This window comes from Miniopterus schreibersii (assembly GCF_964146895.1).
Source record: "Miniopterus schreibersii genome assembly, chromosome: X".
Taxonomy (NCBI): Eukaryota; Metazoa; Chordata; class Mammalia; order Chiroptera; family Miniopteridae; genus Miniopterus; species Miniopterus schreibersii.
Window position 1 is genome coordinate 24,131,982 of NC_138104.1, and position 21,106 is coordinate 24,153,087.

The following is a 21,106-nucleotide window of genomic DNA, read 5'->3' on the forward strand; positions in this document are numbered from 1 at the left end:
TTTTGTATCCAACTACCTTGCCAAATTCGTTTATCAAATCTAGTAGTACTTTGATGGAGTCTCTAGGGTTTTCTATGTACAGTATCATGTCTTCTGCAAATAATGACAGTTTTACTTCCTCCTTTCCAATTTGAATACCTTTTATGTTTTCTTCCTGTCTGATGGCTATGGCAAGGACTTCCAGTACTATGTTGAATAAGAGTGGTGAAAGTGGACATCCCTGTCTTGTTCCGGTTTTTAATGGAAATGGTTTTAGTTTTTGCCCATTGAGTATGATGTTGGCTGTAGGTCTGTCATATATGGCCTTTATTATGTTCAGGTATGATCCCACTATTCCCACTTTGCTGAGAGTTTTTATCAGAAATGGGTGCTGGATTTTGTCGAATGCTTTTTCTGCATCTATTGATATGATCATATGATTTTTGTCCTTCATTTTGTTTATGTGATGTATCACATTTATTGATTTGCGGATGTTGTACCGGCCTTGCATCCCCAGAATAAATCCCACTTGGTCATGATGTATGATCTTTTTAATGTATTGCTGGATCCGGTTTGCTAGTATCTTAGTGAGGATTTTAGTATCTATGTTCATCAGGGATATTGGCCTGTAATTTTCCTTCTTTGTAGTGTCTTTATCTGGTTTTGAGATTAGGATGATGCTTGCCTCATAAAAAGTTTGGGAGTTTTCCCTCCTCTTGAATTTTCATTCTCCCTTCACTCTCCCAGTTCTATTTTCACGTGAGTTATTTTCATTGTTACTGTGAAGATATTTTGTAAAATACCTCTTGTTTCCTGGAATTTTAGTTGTGCATTTGCCAAGCTCCTTTTATGAGGCCAGCATCATCCTAATCCCAAAACCAGATAAAGACACTACAAAGAAAGAACATAGATGCCAAAATCCTCAACAAAATACTAGCAAATTGGATTCAGCAATATATTAAAAAGATGATACACCATGACCAAACGGGATTTATTACAAGAATGCAAAGCTGGTATAATATCCACAAATCAATGAATGTGATACATCACATAAACAAAATGATGGACAAATATCATATGATCATATCAATAGATGCAGAAAAAGCATTTGACAAAATCAAGCACCCATTTTTGATAAAAGTGCTCAGCAAAGTGGGAATAGAGGGAACATACCTCAACACAATAAAGGCCATATATGGCAAACCTACAGCCAACATCATACTCAATGGTCAAAAACTAAAACAATTTCCCTTAAAAACAGGAACAAGACAAGGATGTTCGCTTTCATCACTCTTACTCAACATAGTACTGTAATTCCTTGCCACAGCCATCAGACAGGAGGAAAATATAAAGGTATCCAAATTGGAAAGGAGGAAGTAAAACTGTCATTATTTGCAGATGACATAATATTGTACATAGAAAACCCTAAAGACATCACCAAAGTACTACTAGATTTGATAAATGAATTTGGCAAGGTAGCTGGATACAAAATTAACATCCAAAAATAGAAGGCATTTTTATACACCAGCAATGAACTCTCAGATGAGAAACTAAAAAAACAATACCATTTACCATTGCAACTAATAAAATAAGATACCTAGGAATAAACTTAACCAAGGATATAAATGACTTGTACTCAGAAAACTATAGGAAACTGAAAAAAGAAAGAGAGGAAGATAGAAACAAGTCTTTGAATATACCATGTTCATGGATTGGAAGAGTTAATATCATTAAAATGTCCATACTATCCAAAAAAATGTATAGATTTAATGCAATTCCTATTAAAATAACAACAGCATATTTCACAGAGCTATAGCAAATATTCCAAAGACTTATATGGAACCCAAAAAGACCCCAAATAGCTGTAGCAATTTTGAGAAAGAACAGAGTTGAAGGGATCACTTTACCGGATATCAAACTATACTACAAAGCCATTGTAATCAAAATAGCCTGGTATTGGTAGAACAACAGACATATAGATCAATGGAACAAAACAGATACCTCAGAAATAGGCCCACACCATTATGGTCAGTTGATATTTGACAAAGGAGGCAAGAGCATACAATGGAGTAAAGACAGTCACTTCAATAAATAATGTTGGGAAAATTGAACAGGTACATGCAAAAAAATGAAAATAGATCACCAACTTACTCCATACATAAGAATAAATTCAAAATGGATAAAAGACTTAAATATAAGTCACAAAACCATAAAAGTTCTGGAAGAAAACATAGGGAGTAAAGTCACAGATATCTCATGTTGTGGAATTTTCACTGATACATCCCCTAGGGCAAGATAAACAAAAGAAAAAATAAACAAATGGGACTACATCAAATTAAAAAGCTTCTGCACAGCAAAAGAAATCATCCTCAAAGTACAAAGGAATCCCATGGTATGGGAGAACACATTTGCCAAGGATGAATCTGATAAGGGGCTAATTTCCAAAGTGTACAAAGAACACATACAACTCAACAAGAGGTGGACAAGCATCTCAATTAAATAATGGGCAAAGGACCTGAATAGACAATTCCCCAAAGAGGACATATTGATGGTCAAGAGATATATGAAAAAATGCTCACCATCATTCATCTTCATAGAGATGCAAATTAAAACCACAATGAGGTATCCTTTCACTTGTGTCAGAATGGCTACCATCAACAAATCAACCAATGACATGTGCTGGTGAGGATGTGGAGAATGGGGAACCCTGGTACACTGCTGGTGGGAATGCAGACTGGTGTGGCCACTATGGAAAACAGTATAGAGATTCCTCAAATAATTAAAAATGGAACCACCTTTTGACTCAGTGATCCCACTTCTAGGAATATATCCTAAGAATCCTGAAATGGTAGTCAGAAAGGATATATGCACCCCTATGTCCATGGCAGTGCAATTTACAAAAGCTAAGATCTGGAAACAGCCCAAGTGCCCATCAGGAGATGAGTGGCTAAAAAAGTTGTGGGACATTTACACCATGGAATGCTATGCAGCTGTAAAGAAGGATCTCATACTGTTTGGGACAGTATGGATGAACCTGGAGAATATTATGCTAAGAAAAATAAGCCAGGCAGAGAAAGACAAACATCACATGATCTCACTTATATGTGGAATCTAAAGAACATAATAAGCTGATGAACAAAATAGATTGAGTCACATAGAAGCATGAAACAGACTGAGGAATCTTGGAAGGAAGGTGGGGGTGGGTGGGTGGATGGGGAGAGATTAACCAAAAAAATTATATGTATATATGCATAACCCATGGACACAGACAATAGTATGGTGAAGGCCTGGGGACGAAGTGGGTGCAGGGTGGAAGATTTCAATGGGGAAAAAGGGGACGACTGTAACATTTTCAACAATAAATATAAATTTAAATAAATAAACAAAACAATTGAGTCTTGGGATGTAAATATAAAACTATATATTTATATATATTTCTAAACCTTTATAAATCAAATGTCTGCTCATATTTACACACATAATAGGTATACAATTAAATTTTGTATTGAATTGGTTCCATCTTAAGTTACTTACACAGAAAAGCTTTGAATAAAATATTGTGATTTTTCTTGTTATTTATGAACCAATTACATTTATATGCCAAAATAAAATACAAGAAAAAAATTCAGATATTCTACTAATGGTAAACCTGAAAGGTAGTAGACAAACTCTGATAAAATATGTTAAGTTCTACAAATAACCCCAATCTATAATTTCAATCAGCACGTGTTCTCTAATACAGTTCTCACTACCATATGGCCATAATCCTTCAAAGCAAGTAAACTGTAACAACACTGAATATTTTACCAGGGTTTCTGAAAAGCATTAAATTTACTAGTTTAGGTTTTATCCATATATGCTGTCAGAAAAAATGAGCTTCAAAAAAGGTAAGCAAGAAGAGATAAAAAAGACAGCACACAGAGGATCAACAAACTGGCCAGGAATCCTGTAAATCACTCTGAAAAAGGGAAATTATAATCTATTTACATTTCTAGCAAAAGGTAGACATGACTTGAATACACTTAAACCACAGTTATGTACATTTGTTCCTCAGGGTTTTATAACTGACATATAACATATATTCAGATCTACAACATAATGATTCATTATTTGTATATATTTGCAAAATGATCACCACAATAAATCTAGTTAACATCTATCACCTTATATAGTTATAAAACTTTTTGTCCTTGTGATGAAAACACTTAAGAGTCACTCTTTTATCAACTTTCATTATATAAAAGAGTATTATTAACTGTGGTCACCATGCTGTACATTACATCCCATGACTTACTTATTTTATAGCTAGAAGTTTTTAATTTCTAAACTTTATTCTTCAATTACAGTTTACTTTCAATATTATTTTATTTTAGTTTCAGGTGTATAGCACAGAAGTTAGAGAATCATATGCTTTACAAAGTGTTCCCCTGATATTTCAAGTACCCACCAGGCACCATACATAGTTATTACAATATTATTGACTGTATTCCCTATGCTGTACTTTACATCTTCGTAACTATTTTGTAACTACCAAATTTGTACTTCTTAATCCCTTCCCCTTTTTCACCCAGTTCCCCAAACCCCCTCCCCTCTGACAACCATCACTCTGTTCTCTGTACCTATGAATCTGTGCTTTTTAATTCCCTTCATCCATTTTGCCCAACCCCCACTGCCCCCTCCCCACTTTTGGCAACTGTTAATCTTTCGGTATATCCATCAGCTTGTTTTTGCTTGTTGTTTTCATCTTGTTTATTTATTTATTCATTTTAGATTCCACATATAAGTGGGATCACATGGTATTTGTCTTTCTCTGACTTATTTCACTTAGAACAATGCCCTCAACATTCATCTATGTTCTCTCAAATGGAAAGATTCTCCTCATTTTTATGGCTGAATAATGTATATATATATATACACACACAATATATGATTATATCATTTTCTTTATCCATTCATCCATCAGTTGACATTTAATTTGCTTTCATAACTTGTCTATTGTAAAAAATGTTGCAGTGAACGTTGGAGTGCATTTATCTTTTCAAGTTAGTATTTTTGTTTTTTTTCTTATAAATATCCAGAAGTGAAATTGCTGAATCATATGGTAGTTCTATTTTTAATTTTTGAGACCCTCCATACTGTTTTCCACAGGGTCAGTAGATATTTATTTCTGTCTAAAACGTCCATGGAGACATTTGGTCCATAACAAAAGGTTCTTGAAGTTTGGTCCTGTCCAAAATATCCATACTTAGAAAATGTCACTGGGTTAAAATTGCCCACATTTCTTTCTACTTTGGGTTTACAGAATTAATACATAAAACACTATAATATTTTACTGGTCCAATAATTTTGCTGTGGTTGTATTTCCAATAATAACCCTTCTTGCATCAATAGCCTAGCTGGTAAAGGAACATGGGGTCACGTAGATGGGTCTGGTTTCAAATCCTGCAGAAGAGCGGGATTTATATTAGCCATGGTGCAAAAGTCTCCTAGGGTGTTTTTGAATAGGACCAAATTTCAGTGAGAAATTAATTTTTTTGCATAATTGTTCTGGCTAAGACTTCCAGTACTATGTTTAATATATGTGACAAGCATGTTTCGCCCTTGCTTTTTTCCTGATCTTAGAGTAAAAGCTTTCAGTCTTTTTGCTATTGAGTATGATATTACCTGTGGGTTTTTCTTACAAGGCCTTAACTATGTTCATGTAGTTTCCTACTGTTACTAGTTTGGTTAGTGTTTCTTTTTTTAATCCTCACCCGAGGATATGTTTATTGATTTTAGAGGGAGGAAAGGGGGGAGGAGAGAGAAACATTGATGTAAGACAGAAACATTGATTGGTTGCCTCCCGTACACACCCTGAAAGGGAACTGAACATGCAACTTAGGTAAGTGCCCTGACTGGGAATCAAACCTGCAACATTTTCCTGTATGGTATGACACTCCAACCAACTGAGCTACCCAGCCAGGGCCTGGTGAGTGTTTATTGTTTGTTTTTCTTAATATGTTTTTATTGATTTCGGAGAGAGGAAGGGAGAGGGTGAGAGAGATAGAAACCTCAAAGATGAGAGAGGATCATCGATCGGCTGCCTCCTGCATGCCTCATATTGGGGATCGAGCCTGAAACTCAGGCATGAGTCCTGACTGGGAATCAGACCATGACCTCCTGGTTCATGAGTAGACACTCAACCACTAAGCAACACCAGACGGACTTTTAAAAAAAATTATCATAAAAGGGTGTTGAATTTTTCCAAATGCTTTTTCTTCTTCAATTGTAATGGCCATGTGAGTTTTTCCTTTCATTCTCTTAATGTGATATATTGCATTAATAATTTTTGAATGTTGAACCATCTTTGCACTCCAGGAATAAATCTCACTTGATGATGGTATATAATTCTTATAATATGCTTTGAATTTGATATACTAGTATTTTGTTGAAAAAAATCGCATCATTATACATAAGGAATATTGGTCTGTAGTTTTCTTATAGTATCTTTGTCTGGCTTTGGAATCAGGAAAATGCTGGCATCATAGAATAAATTTGGAAGTGTTCCCTCCTCTTCAATTTTTTTGTAGAGCTTTGTCTAATATATGGTTAATTCTGGGGAATGTTTCATGTTCCCTAAAAAATATATATATGTGTATACTCTGCTCTTGTAGGATGGAATGTTATATATATGTCTGTTATGTTAAACTAACATTGTCCAATTTAAAAACTGGTTTATTTGCTTTCTTATTGAATATGAGTACTTTATATATTCTGAATACAAATCTCTGATATACGATTTGCAAATATTTTCTCCGTTTCTGTGGGTTGTCTTTTTACTTTCTTGATGTTTAGTTTGCAACGCAACATTTTTAAAAATTAATATATTCCAATTTATATTTTCCTTTGGTTATTTGTGCTTTTTGTGTCATATCTAAGAAATCATTAACCTAACCCAAGGTCAGGAAGATTTAGTCATGTTTTCTTCTAAGATTTTAATAGTTTTAGCTCTCATATTTAGGTCAATTATCCACTATGGGTTAATTTTGGTATATGATATGAGTTAAGGGGTGCAAATTAATTCATTTGCATATAGATATCCTCTTGGTCTAGCATCATTTGTTAAAAAGATTTTTCTTTACTCTTCAAATTATCTTAGCGCCTTTGTTGAAAAATCAATTGACCAAAAATGTATGGATTTATTTTTGTACTCTAATCTATTCCATCGATCCTTATGTCTATCCTATGCCAGTATTACACAGTTTGGACTGCTGTAGTTTTATAATAAGTTTTGAAACCTAGAAGAGTGAGTCCTCCAAATTCATTCTTTTATTTTCAAGACTGTTTTGATTATTCTGGGTCCCATATATTTTCATATGAATTTTAGGATCTTGTCAATTTCAGCAAAAATGCAATCTTGGATTAGGATAGAGATTGCTTAGAATCAGTAGTATGATTAGATTTTAATAAAGATTAATGGAGTTTAGAAACATTATGCCATATTAAAAGAATGTTATGGACTTCTGGTCAAGATGGTAGCATAGGTAAACATGGTACTAGCCTTCTCCCAAAACCACATCAAAATTACCAATCTGATCTCCCATCCTCACTCACTCTGCTTAATCCACACTAGCTTCGTTTGTGTTCCTCAAACATGGCAGGTGTACTCACACCTCAGAGTATTTGAATGATTCCCTCACTTACTAAGGTCACTTGATCAGCTGTAACCAGAGAAGCTTTTTTCCTTACTACCCTAGTTCAAAATGTAACAGTTCTCAGCAATTCCTATTCCCAAGCTTCATTTTATTTTTGTCATACCTTCTAACATACTATAAAATTACTTATTTTGTTTATTGACTAGATGTAAGCTCCACAGAGACAGTGAGTTTATTTCATTCATGCTCTATCTCCAGCACCTAAAAAGTACCTGGTGCATTGTACATATTCAATAGAAATTTTTTTCAATAATGAAAGAATACAAAATTTACCTATGTAAAAATTTTAAACTTCTACATAATAAAAGGCACAGTAAACAATAAGACAAACAACTTACCGGAAGAAACTATTTGCAACACATATAATAAATAATGGATGCATCTTTGTCATTTATAAAGTACTTCTACAAATCAGTAGGAAATATATAGCCAAATCCTGTCCTCAATAAATGAGGCAGAGTATGAACAAACAATTTGCAGAGAAGATATAAACATAGGAAATCTCACATGTAATCAGGAAAATTCAACTTTAAACAATGATACACTACTTCTCACCCATCAGATAGACAAAATTAGAAAGACTGATAAAACCCAATATTTATAAAATGAGGAGAAAATAGAAAATTTCTTAGACTGATCAAGTGATAGAGCTATATAACAGGAAAATTTGCCAGTAACTATCAGTATTAAAAAGGCATATATATGCTGGGTTCTAGCAATCCTGCTCAGAATTTATTCTGTGACAATATTTACCAAACAATCTTACAATATATATGTACGATATGGATAAGAATAATATCATATGCAACATAGGTTTGTAATCATGAAAATATAGGAACAATTTCAGTAGTCATAATAAGTTAAATTATTTATGGTTGACTCACACAAAAATACCATATAATAGTGAAAGATAATGAAGTATATATTTAAGGGCTGACAAGGAAGTTAGATAAGATTTACTAAGTTACGATAGCTAAGTCCATGTCTGTAAATAAAAGATACATACGTTTGGAAGATGCAGCATCATTTCATGTATCAATAACATTAAAAAAAAATGCTTCCAATTATAATTATCAGGTGCTTTTCAGTGTGAGATACTCCTCAATATCAGAGATTTTTAAATGTAAAAATTGAGTCTTAAAATGATAAGATATCTATCATACACACACACACACACACACATATATACACACACATAAAAAACCCTTTTCTGGACAAAGTACATGAAGAACTACTAAAAGTGGTTACCTTGGTAAGTAACTGTATATTTGGGGTATGTAAATGCGTGAAAGACTTCTCATTTATACCATTAAATACTGTTTGATTGAATTTTGAAATCAAGTGCTTTTCTTACTATTAATATAAAAACTTAAGGCAAAAATTTAAATGCACTTATCTTTTGGCCCAGCAATTTCACTTTTAGGTATTATACAGTTTTATAAATAATAGTACATGTGTACACAGATATGTGTAAATATGTTCATTACTATATAATTTTCAACAACAATGGAATATCATAGTCATTAAAAATAATGTAATTAAAAATGTACAATGACAAAGAAAGTTGTTTATGAGATATTGAAAAAAGAAAGATTAAAAGATATAAGCAATAAAGCAACATACAGAAGTTTCTATTCTATGACTCTACATAAATACAGTATGTAGAAAAACCAAAATTTTATATGTATATATATATATGTGTGTGTGTGTATGTGTGTGTGTATTAAGGGACTGAAATCCACACATCAACTATTAACTGTAGATCTCTATGGAGAGGGGAATTGAATAAAGAAGATATTTAATGAAGGCTATTTTCATTTTTACCCTTGATATGTCTGTATTACTATTTTTAATAAAATATGTAATCAAGTTTTATGGGTAAATCTTAAATTAAACAAAAATTAAGATTCATTTCAATTAAATTTACACTGTTAATCTACATATTACAACAAATTGACCCATTGGTCAATCAAATTGCAGTCTTTGTACACTATTAAAAAGAAATTATTTTAAAAATATAATTCAGTAAATTCTTATCTCAATGGGAATTTTCACTAATTCCAGGGAAGTTGAGTAACACAATTCCTCTTCAAAAACTCCCTAGCCCAGCCAGGCATGGCTCAGAGGTTGAGCTAGGATCCAGGCGATCGGGGTTCGATTTCCGGTCAGGGCACATGCCCGGGTTGTGGGCTGCAGCCAATCAATGACTCTCTCATCACTGATGTTTCTATCTCTCTCTCTCCTTCTCCTTTCCTCTCTCTGAAATCAATAAAGATATATTTAAAAAACAAACAAAAAACAACAACAAAAAAACAACAACTCCCTAGCTATGAGGTCTGACTAAATGATTAAATAATGTTATAAAGCACACAACTGACTGGGAACAAACGTTTGCAATATATATAGTAGACAATGGATGCAACTTTGTGAGTTATAAGGTGCTTCTACAAATCAATAAGTTATTCTCTTTTTACATAGATTTAAGCAGTTATCAAATATTTGAGTCCATGATTCTAAAACAAGTTCTAAATTTGATTACTTGAGAAACATTACCAAAGTTTTCTCATTGACTAGAGACATAGAGGGATATGGCAAACTGTTTTACCTCAGATATGCAGTTAAGAATACTAATCCACTTCTATAATTGCCTAAGTTACTTTGTTTATAAGTCTTCTTCACATTGTTAATAATAATAATTGGACAAAGAGCAACAACCCTATCACTAAAAAGGGAAAAGAAAACCAAAAGCAGAAAACCAAATATGCCTTTGGTTTACTGAAACATACAAAGAAATTAAGATTAAGATAGAGGGAGGAAAATCAGAAGTTTCCCCCCTTGGGTGATTTAGTCTTTTCCTTTGTTAAGGAGGTGGAGTAACTGAAATGTGGGCACAGTCTGTCATAAGGGCATTTCTTTACAAGACCATGAGCCGAGGTGTGGAAGGGGTACTAGACAGCGGATCTGGCATCAAAAGACTCACGGGTGGATTGAATCTAAATTCCTCGAGTCCTCTGAGTGTAAGGCCATGGCTCAGAAGAGCCACGCCGACAACAACCTGAGCCTCCTCTACAAGGACCTGGCATCTGAGGTAACCAGAAGGATGTTCACCATGACAACCAGAGAAGATGTGCTTACCAAGAAATGTAAGGAAGCCCTGGAGATGATCTCTGATTTGGATCAAATCCTTTCCCCTGGCACGCCTGATCCTCCAACCCGCCCAGACCCACCTCTGTCCAGCTGAGGACCCCAAAGTCTCCTAGGCATGAAAAACATCAGTCATTTTGAAATGGACTTTGACATAAAACTCCAGAGAACAGTTTCTGAGAAGGCCTTGCGTTGTCTTTGAAGACCGTCTTGGAAGATCTTTGTTCTTTCTTTCCTGTTTTTCTTCTCCTCCCCCACTGTTGCCCATTGACATCTTCATGCATGCACCTAGAGTCATCTCTTTGGTTCTTCAAGCCAAGTCTCTGATATGTGTGTACATTTATCTATAATTTCTGTTATGCTATAGAACACTTATGGTAGTCAGTTGTATTTAAATTAAAAACAAAAAAACAAAACAAAACAAAAAAAGAAGTTTCCCCCTTTTTTGGACTGGCTGAAAACTCTAAAACATATTCCCTTATAATATAAGAAAAAAGAGAAAGAACGACTTTTTTTGCCCAGAATATGCCATGCCAGTCTATAATTTATTTAATGAAGAATTAGGAATAAGCACAGTATTAAAGAAAAATCATTTGCTCAGGCATATGTCTAGAGTAGGATTACCTTTGTGCCAGGAAGACCTGGAAGACCAATGCCTGAAACACCTGGATCACCTTTTTCTCCTTTCTGCCCAGGTAATCCTGGGGAGCCAGGTTGTCCAGGAACTCCAGGAGTACCAGGGGACCCTTTCGCACCCTGAGGGCCTGTTGAAAACATGCAACATGCAATATTTTACAAAATACCTTTTATTTGTGGCCTATGATGCATATGACCAAACAAAAAGAATTTTCAAAATAATTCTGCAAATTCTGTTATATAGTAATGACCTTTACAACTGGGATTATATAAAAGCCTATTTTATAGGAAGTTTAAGTGAAAGGGGTAGAGCTGGCAAAAATGTATAAGTTTGTAAATTTTTACTTTTAAGATTTCTAAAGCACTGTCCCTTAATTCCCAGTTCAAATATTTGTATAATGAAATAGCTTTGCTCACTAATTACCTTAGATATTGTCTCAGTTTGATTCTATCATTACCAATCTCTTTTCTGATAACAAAGATAGTGAACCCTTCCATTAGTGGATCTAAATACTTGGGAGATTTCATCACTCACCTGGAAAACCCATATCACCTATGTTTCCTTTAAGTCCAGGTGGTCCCATAAGTCCAGGCTCCCCAGGGAGACCAGGGTTACCCTTGGGACCTAGAAATGTCAAATTGGTAAAATGAAGACAAGTCAGCAATATTGAGGTTTCCTGGTTTCCTGGAATGGGTAATAATTAAAATGGAAGCATGGAATTGGATGGATCAAATCTTAATACATGACCATGTTCCAAAGACTTAACTCAGCATAAAACCGTCAAGAGGTATCTAAGAAATCTTCTTCGAAACATATTACACTATAATCACAGTAATAGAGGTCTCCTAATACAAATTTATTTTTAAAATGCAAAACTTTTACCAGGACACCTTGTTTCTTGCCATAAAACTATTCCAAACACCTGAAGTCCTATTTGTTGTATGTGTATAACTACCCTTTACTGAATTTATCATAGATGAATCCAATATAATGAGTCTGACTTTAAAATATTCAGAAATGGCTTTCCCATCTAGATTCTGACTATGTGAGAGGTTCTGGACTCTCATCTTCAACAGTCATGGCTGCTCTACTTACATATTCTTCCTAGAGCTTAGGTGCTTGAGCTCTAAAGACTCCAATGTTGCCTTAAACATTTTTTCTTAGATTTTATTTTCTTTCACAATTACTTCCAACTTGAGGAAGAGAAAGCAGAAGACGTGAAGGATAGAAAGGAAGATAATTTCCCTTTCCAACTACATCAAGGCAATGTAGTGCAGAGTCTAAAGCAGAATAACTGACATCAAGGGTTCTTGCAAAGATGGACCAGATCCTCTTTATTCATTAGGGGACCAAGTAAAAGAAAATGGCTTAAAGCAGCAAGAAAGAGCTTTATTAGAGATAAGAAAAAAACCCATGTTGACTGTGAGAGGGTGATTAATGCTGTAACTGACTACCAAGGTAGGTAGTGAAATTTTCATCCCTTGAAACTTTAAAAAATAGAATCAGCATCTATTTTTAAAACTATATGTTTAACATGGTTTAATAATTGACCCTGTCTGAAGGCAATGAGCTAAAAAAGGTGAATTCTTCAGGCTCCTACCAGATAATTGTCTTATTTATATATGCTGCAATTTATGTAAATAAAACCCAGCATCTTACTTGGATATACTTCTGATTCTGTGTAACTCTGCTACTACCACAAAAAGGAAAAAAAAAAAAATAGCAACTCAAAACACCCTACAAATCTTGTCTGTTGATACTTGGGCCAAATGGCAACATTTTTGCTAAAGGAGAACTCCATGTCTCAGTAGCTACTCAAGTATATTGTCATGACCAGATCCAAAATCAAATACATAATTAATTTTTCAGGGTTCAGGATCACCTATCCAATTGCTACAGATAGTGTATCATACCTACCTGGTGGTCCTGGCAATCCAGGTTGTCCAGTCAGTCCAGGTTGCCCTGGGTCTCCAGGCAAACCCTGGTAACCTTTTGGCCCTGAAACTCCAGGAATACCTTCCAAGGATGAATAAAAGAGAGACAAGTTAGTCTGATATCATTAATCCATTAAATTAATTTGGCAAAACAAACTACTGATATTCTGAACTATGAGAAATACAGGAATCAGTGATATTGAGACACAGTATGAACCAATAGTACTGAATTCATACTAATATCCTCCACTTTATATTTAGCTACCATTAGTAATTCAGAGCATTCAACAATTAACTCACTTTCCTCTTTGGGCTTCATTCTCTTACACTGTAACATGAAGAATTTGGGGCAGATTATCTCTAGGCTATTTCTTACATTCTCTAACTATTTTTAATAACCCTGTATTAGAGGCAAGTATAGAGTCTTTACTATCTATTTTACAGAAGGCATAAAATGAAAGAGACGTCTTGCAAAGAGTAATTCAAGAAAGATAGGGCATTTTGGAAATAAATAATTAGGTGGCTCTGAATCGTCTGTGACTATACACAAAATTATAGTAATGCCTTAAACACATTTTTGAGGAATAAAACCCCCACCAAGTCCTGCTCATAAGGAAATTTATAACATCTGTGTACCCATATACCCAAACACACACTCACATGCACACATGGACTGACAATATTAATGGTTACAACACAAAAAGAGCCAAAAACTTTAATACAAGCTACAAATAGACCAAGCTTGTTTTCAAGTTCCTTGTTGTTTGAAAGGCTAGTCCATGTAGAGTGGATTGTAAACATTTTATTAATTTGTACTTAATCATATTTTCTGATGCATTGCTATGAATGTTATACTTTTAGAAAAAGAATAAATTTTTATTTTGAAAAAATGTTATAGTACGTCATACTTTATTTGGTTCTAATAAAATGACTATAAAAACACAGTTGCTCCCTAGATCTACATTCAGTGACCTCCCCCAGGTCTGACCTTGACTGTTCATAGTCCAGTACTTGTTTATTCTGCCAAGGTAGAATAACAGTGAACTGCATTTAAAAGCCGAGCATGATATGGATATCAAAATATTGTAGGGCAACAACGTACCACTCATCCCCATTCGGTTTCAGGAGGAAAAAATTTAGGGACTAGCAAATTTCTCAAACACTGCAATCTGTTTTCAAAGTGATTCTGGCTATTTATCTTTTTCTCTCAACTACACCCTATAATACTTTTTGGAAGGCCTGAAGGTGACTGCCTAAGTCTGCTTTAAAACCTTCTAGTTTGTGACGGATAAACTGAAAAGAAAATACTCAAACAAAATTAGTTCAGTGAAATAGTAAAAATCAAGTGAAAATTAGTTTTCATTACAAAAATTTGATGCACCTAAGTACCTTTTGTTGGTGAATCCAGAACTACAAGTCACTTTTCATGATATTAAAAACTGAACTTCAGATATACCTGAAAATGTATTAATGAATACATTAATGAACATATTTACATTCACTCACCTGGTAAACCAGGCTCCCCCTTCTCTCCTTTTGAGCCCAGCAGATCTGGATCCATTGGTCCAGGAGGACCAGGAAGGCCAGGTTCTCCTTTACCACCTTTTTCTCCTATAGGGCCAGGAAGTCCTGGCTGACCCTGCAAACCATCATCACCTAAAACCAACATGTGTGGGGAAGATACAACATTTCAGATTTATCCATCGAGGATCAATGCATATAAATATTATTCATATGCTCCATATTTGGGTAAGCCACTGGTCACCCTAAACACTTATGCACTGTGGTTATTGTCTATGAGTAACTCGAACTCACATATATTGTTACCCTCACATGATAATCCCTCTTTCTTCTGGGATTCTTTGACAACTATAGAGAGGTAAATAAAATCAAAATTTAATTCTTATATTTCATTATTTACCATATTTCAAAGTATCCAAACTAAGCATGCCACCAAATTGAAAACAGGACCTATTTAAATGCCATATCACATAGAAACAAAGTACAAGTAACTATTGCTCATTTTAAATAGTCAAATAAAAATATTCTGTATTGAAATAAAGCAATGTTTAATTGTCTCTCATATGCATCTGCCAGCAAACTCTGAATATTACCTTTGAGACCAGGAACACCACTCCTGCCAGGAATTCCCAAAGGTCCTGGTGGGCCTGGAGGTCCCATCATACCCATTTCACCTTTGGTACCTTTGGAGAAAATAAGTAACTTTTACCTTTCCTTGACCTTGGAAAGATAAAAGATATGCTGTAATATGCCAACTGGAACACTACTGAGATTTGGAGAGAAAGCACTAAGTTTTACCCCTTTCCAACTGTTGTAACCTTAGTGGCCACTATTGTCAATAGCCATGAATAAAGACTCATTGTGGTAGTCAGTCTCCAAAGATGGCTCACCAATGAACCACATGTCTCAGTATACACATCACTGTGTAGCCTTCTCCCCTTGAATTTGGGCTGACTCTGTGGTTTACCCCTGACTGACACTGTATGACTCCCAAGGTTAGGTCATAAGAAGTCTTGCAGCTTCCACTTGGGGCTCTTTAACACTCACTTTTGGTTTGGGGAATTCTCTCCTTTGAAAATCAGCAGCCCTGAAAATAAGGGTTATGAGGAGCCCAGCCCATGTGAGGAGGCACTATGGGTAATGAGATACCATGTAAAAAGGCCAAGGAATACTCAGGTCCCAAGAATTGCCATTTGGAAGTAAATCCTTCACCCCCAACCACTCCAGCTGGTGCCATGTGAAGCAGAGTTCAATGACCTCATTAAGCCATCTTATAATTCCTGACCAGCAAAATCTTGAGCAAAATAAAATGGCTGATTTAAACCATTACATTTTGGGGCCATTTGTTATATAGCAATGATTAACTGGAATTCTCACAGAGAAAGTATAATGCAAATAACAAAGTCAGTTCCCTGCAATCAAAGACATTTCAACATTTTTCATTAAGGAATAGTGTCAATCCAGAAAAGTACAAGAGGATAATATACTACAGTCATATCAGTTTTAATTTCCTGAATCCAAACCAAAGAAACTTTAAACAAATTACCTGGAAATCCAGGGGTTCCTGCTTTTCCTGGAAGCCCTGGTGATCCCGGGGGTCCCACAGGACCAGGTGCTCCAGGGATCCCTGGACTGCCTCTCTCACCAGGGGGTCCTGGAATATCAAACCCAGGAGGCCCTGGGTCCCCCTTCTCTCCTGGTATCCCAGGCGAGCCTAGTTAAGACAACACCAATGTCAACGAGTATTGAAGTAATTTTAAGAGAAATATATGGTTATTTTCCTAGCAAACAAGTGATGGAATCTGATATGTAACAAACCTAACAGTATGTTAGTGATATTTTTGAAATTATGAAAACAAAATGACCTAACAATCAAACTAGGATTTTCAAGTATATTTCTCTAAGAAAGTACTTCTCAAATTATTTCTGGTGAAAGATCAATCTTTTCTTAATTCCTGGTCCATTATGGGCTAATATTTTTTACAAAATACAACAAAATTACTAAAAAAAAAATCATAAAAATCCAAAGACAAACAAAATGTATAAGCTTAACTTTTGGTTATTATATTAAACAAATAGAATTTACACTGTCAAATTGCAATAAAAGTTTCTAAATGCTTACTTATAATTTCTTTGGAATCTAATTCCAATGTAGACTGGTAAAGAGTTTATGACTCAACACTGGCCCTTGGATTTCACTGCTCTAAGGCATTATAAATTATTGGGATATATTTCTATAATCAATAAAAGTGATTACTGAGTAAGTCAGTTACACACATCTTTTTGACTTTATTTTGGCTTTGTATATGTTTGAAAATTTATTATTAGATTTTGTTGTTGTTTTGTTTCTCAATATTCCAGTCAGAATTTTACAAGAAAAGATATGACACTGCAAAAATATATAATCTTAGTAAGTTTCTGGGAGACAGAACTACTTCAAAAAACAAGGTAGTTAAAAAGAATATGTGTAAGGAAAAATATTACACTACAAATATAGTGCAGGTTCCCACTCCAATATCTATCAGTTATGTGACTTAGTGAGTCACTTAACATTGTTGGTTCTTGTCTGTTAAATGGGAATATGCCATAACTGACTAGAAGGTGAGAGCTGAGCAGGTGACCATTCCAAGTGACCCTTCAACAATAAGATATAATTTAATTGTTGAAGATTCATAGGCAATTATTTTTATAACAGAGCAAGAGGCTGGAATTTTAAGATCTGTTTGATGTTATATACCAGCATGTCCTTAAAATGATAAAATTCACTTTGAAAATTAGAGAATTCCTTTTAATTTGTACAGTGGTGATGTTTCCAATGCTGCCATTTTATAGTATAGTACTATAAAAGGGAGAGAGATTTTATATTATTATTTTTGTGAAGTATGATGAAATACCTAATAATGAGCACTACTGTAGCAGTATATGGATCATTGCTTGTTGTTATAGCCCAAGTAATTGTTAATAGCTGAGTTTTCAAGATATCTTATTTGTCCTTTGAAATATGTTCCAAGAGAACAATTCTACAAAATAATAATAGGAAACCAAAGACTTAAGTCTGAAGAAATCTTGTTTGATTTTTATGTTTAAAGCTTTAATTTTAAGATAAGACTTTTGAGAAAAAACTATAGTACCTAGTAGATCTGAAGTTCAAGAGGCAGAGTGTTACAGTTTAGCAGCAAGATGAACAACCCAAAGAAGAAGCAAGTTACAAATGATTCATTGGGTTAGGAAACAAAACTAATCATGTAAAGATTAGAATGAAAATGTTTACAAATATAAGTTATTAGATATTGATTTGTAACTATAATATATTAGTAATGCATAAAGAAACTTATTTTAGATATTAGGTTAGATATAGCATATTCTAGAAATCAAATGTATTTGCTAATAGAGACAAAATAAAATATTTATATTCACAAAATGTAATACTCTTTGAAGATGATCAGCTTTACACTTTTGCTAATCTCTGGTCTTCTATTGCTTTGAATAATCATTTGGAATTTAAGCTTCTAAGGTTAGTTAGAATTTAAAAATTAATTTGATTTTATACCATAACAGGTTAGGGACAAAGAACTCAATAATTATTAGTGGATGACTATGATTAAACAACCTACATGTACAAGGCAACATTTCTTCCTTTATTGTTCTTATTTGTAGTAGTAAAAAAAAAAAATACTATGATGTACTTTTAACAGCATTGATCTGTTCTATGAATACTGCCAGGAATAGTCATTCTGCTATAATTAGGATTAAGAAAGTCAGATAACTTCAAAAGCCCTGCTGAATCTCCTAATACAATAACAGAAATTATATGGATATATCTATGGAGGGTAAGTACATTAGGGCTGTATAGGTGCTCTAAATTTATTGGTAGCCAAATGGAACCAGTTAATAGATAAAAAGGAAAATTTCAAAGACATTCATTATCTGTGAGAAGTTTACACACGTACACACACACACACACACAGACACACACAGAGCCCAGGGGTTTTTATAGGCAATAACATTTAAAAACTGTAATGTACTGTTCTTCCTCTATGAAAATGACATTAATAAATCTTTGTTTCTTTGATTCCCATTAGTTGTGATGAACTTGAGACTGGGCAAGCACTATAACAAATTTGTAGGCATGGAACTGAGTATATTTAAGTGACCTCTAGAAAGATTCATTACAGCAGTAATCTTCTAGCTAATGGCCAAGTCAAATAACAAGAATCCAAAACTTCTATTTATGCATGAAATGAAAAAGCACTTTGTTTTTTGTCCCTTGGCATTTTTTTCTTTTATTTCCCTGCTGTCAAATGAAGAGCTGATATTCAACAGGTTCTTAATTTATAAACATGCATTAAACTGTAGAGCCTGCCTTGGAAAAGAGAATGATGAATAGTAAAACTTAATTAAATAATAGCAGAAAACAAGTCAAAAGAGAAGACTGAAAAGCATAATGGGAACATTTTACTCTGGAGAGATGACAATACAAAACACTTTCCATTAAGTTTTTTATTACAAAATGAAACACAGTAAGCATATTAAATAAACTTATTTTAAAAATTGGTAGTTAGAATTTCAGCTATGCAGTATAAGCAGAGGTATCAAGATATTAGTAATAACCTTGTTGATCACTCTGTTATTGAGTTGGATGAATAGAAATTAGGATATTTTTGAAAGGGTTAAGGTAATATTCTCCCCTGGTGATCTAATAAAATTTACTTTAAAATTTGAGAACATATGGCTCCTATCAAATATAAAATGTGGCCTATTCTGTGGCAAAAAATTGTGACTTGAGAAAATTTCTATATTAATAAAAATGCATTTTATACATTTTCATGCCAGTTGCTGTTAACTTCACTTGTTTGTTGAATATTAGTTAAGATCTTGAATTCTATGGCAAAGTACATGCAGCAGGGGCAAAAGTAGGTGAATTATAATAATAATAAATATAATAAATGATAATACAAGTATAAACTCTATTACGAGTACTCACAACTGTAAATCTACTTTTGTCCACACCCATATTCACAGAAGAAAGAGATTAAACTCAGCACCATTACTTTTCCCCCTGACTTTATAAATCAATATACCCATATAGCCATTAATTAAAAAGAGCAGGAGAGCATTAGACAAATGAAACATCGTATAAATGTATTTTTATTTTGTTCAGATTGGTATTAAAAGTAGTCTATTTTTGCTCAGCTGTGATCTAAGATTCAAAATGCTTTCAAAGCCGCATGCAGTTTGGGGAAATAAAAGAAATGTCAAGAACTATATAATTTCACTCATCTGTGGGATATAAAATTGAAAGCAACAAATAAACATGACAAACAAACAAAAAATACTCATAGACACAGACAGCAGTATGGTGGTTACCAGAGGGGAAGGGAGTAGGGGGAGGTAGAAAATGGTAAAGGGGATCAAATACATGGTGATGGAAGGAGATTTGACTATGGGTGGTAAATATACAATGCAATATACAGATGAGGTATTATAGAATTGTACACTTGAAACCTATATAATTTTATTAACCAGTGTTACCCCTAGAAATGTAAACAAAGAAATTAAAAAACACAAGAAATGATAAGTTCATTTTAGCCATCTTTGTGGAACTGCAGGTCAAGACTATAATGAACAATCCTAAAAATTAACTTTTTTTTCTCAAGATCCCTCTGTTATGCTAGTTAGAATGTTTGTTTTTTCATGAGTGTTGAAGCAGTTGCTTTTTAACAGCCTACTTCAAAGTTGCACTGTAAATTTTCTAATTTTAAAATCAGTAGTGACATGTTAGGGGTCTTAAGAAAGGAACAATGTGCAATAAAATAAATATTTAAGTAAGACATAAAGGAAAGTAAACTTTACTTTCCAGGTTTTTTATATTGCTAATTGGCATTTCTAGATTTTTAGCATAATAACTAACAAAATATTGCCACTTAAGGTCAGAAAATATATTTCCTTTGTTCGATGTCAATGTATGTACATCTGAACTATGTATTTGTCATCTGATGTGTTCAAATGAATTAAGGAATGATTAAATGTTCCATATTTGCTTTAATTTTATGAATTATTACAGTGCTTTACAATAACATAATGTTGGTTCAAGAGTTGCCCTGACTGTGCCTGCCTACATTAAGATAAAAAGAATTTACATAAACAGATGGCTCAGAATCCACAAACTCAAGTAAGCAATCCCTCACGCAAATGTA

At 33.9% G+C, this 21,106-nt stretch overlaps 1 protein-coding gene across 2 annotated transcripts in view; it reads right to left on the reverse strand.

The window, feature by feature from the left end:
- COL4A5 (collagen type IV alpha 5 chain) overlaps positions 1–21,106 on the reverse strand; it is a 214,427-nt gene that overhangs the window by 39,596 nt on the left and 153,725 nt on the right. The window contains exons 31-37 of one of the 2 annotated variants that reach the window (XM_081125613.1): positions 16,456–16,623; positions 15,503–15,592; positions 15,204–15,257; positions 14,895–15,044; positions 13,372–13,470; positions 11,989–12,078; positions 11,442–11,581 (exon numbers count right to left, since the gene is read on the reverse strand). In XM_081125613.1, the coding sequence (XP_080981739.1) occupies positions 11,442–11,581; positions 11,989–12,078; positions 13,372–13,470; positions 14,895–15,044; positions 15,204–15,257; positions 15,503–15,592; positions 16,456–16,623 (791 nt within the window). The remainder of the gene's footprint in view (positions 1–11,441; positions 11,582–11,988; positions 12,079–13,371; positions 13,471–14,894; positions 15,045–15,203; positions 15,258–15,502; positions 15,593–16,455; positions 16,624–21,106) is intronic. The other variant, XM_081125614.1, reaches the window with a different exon arrangement.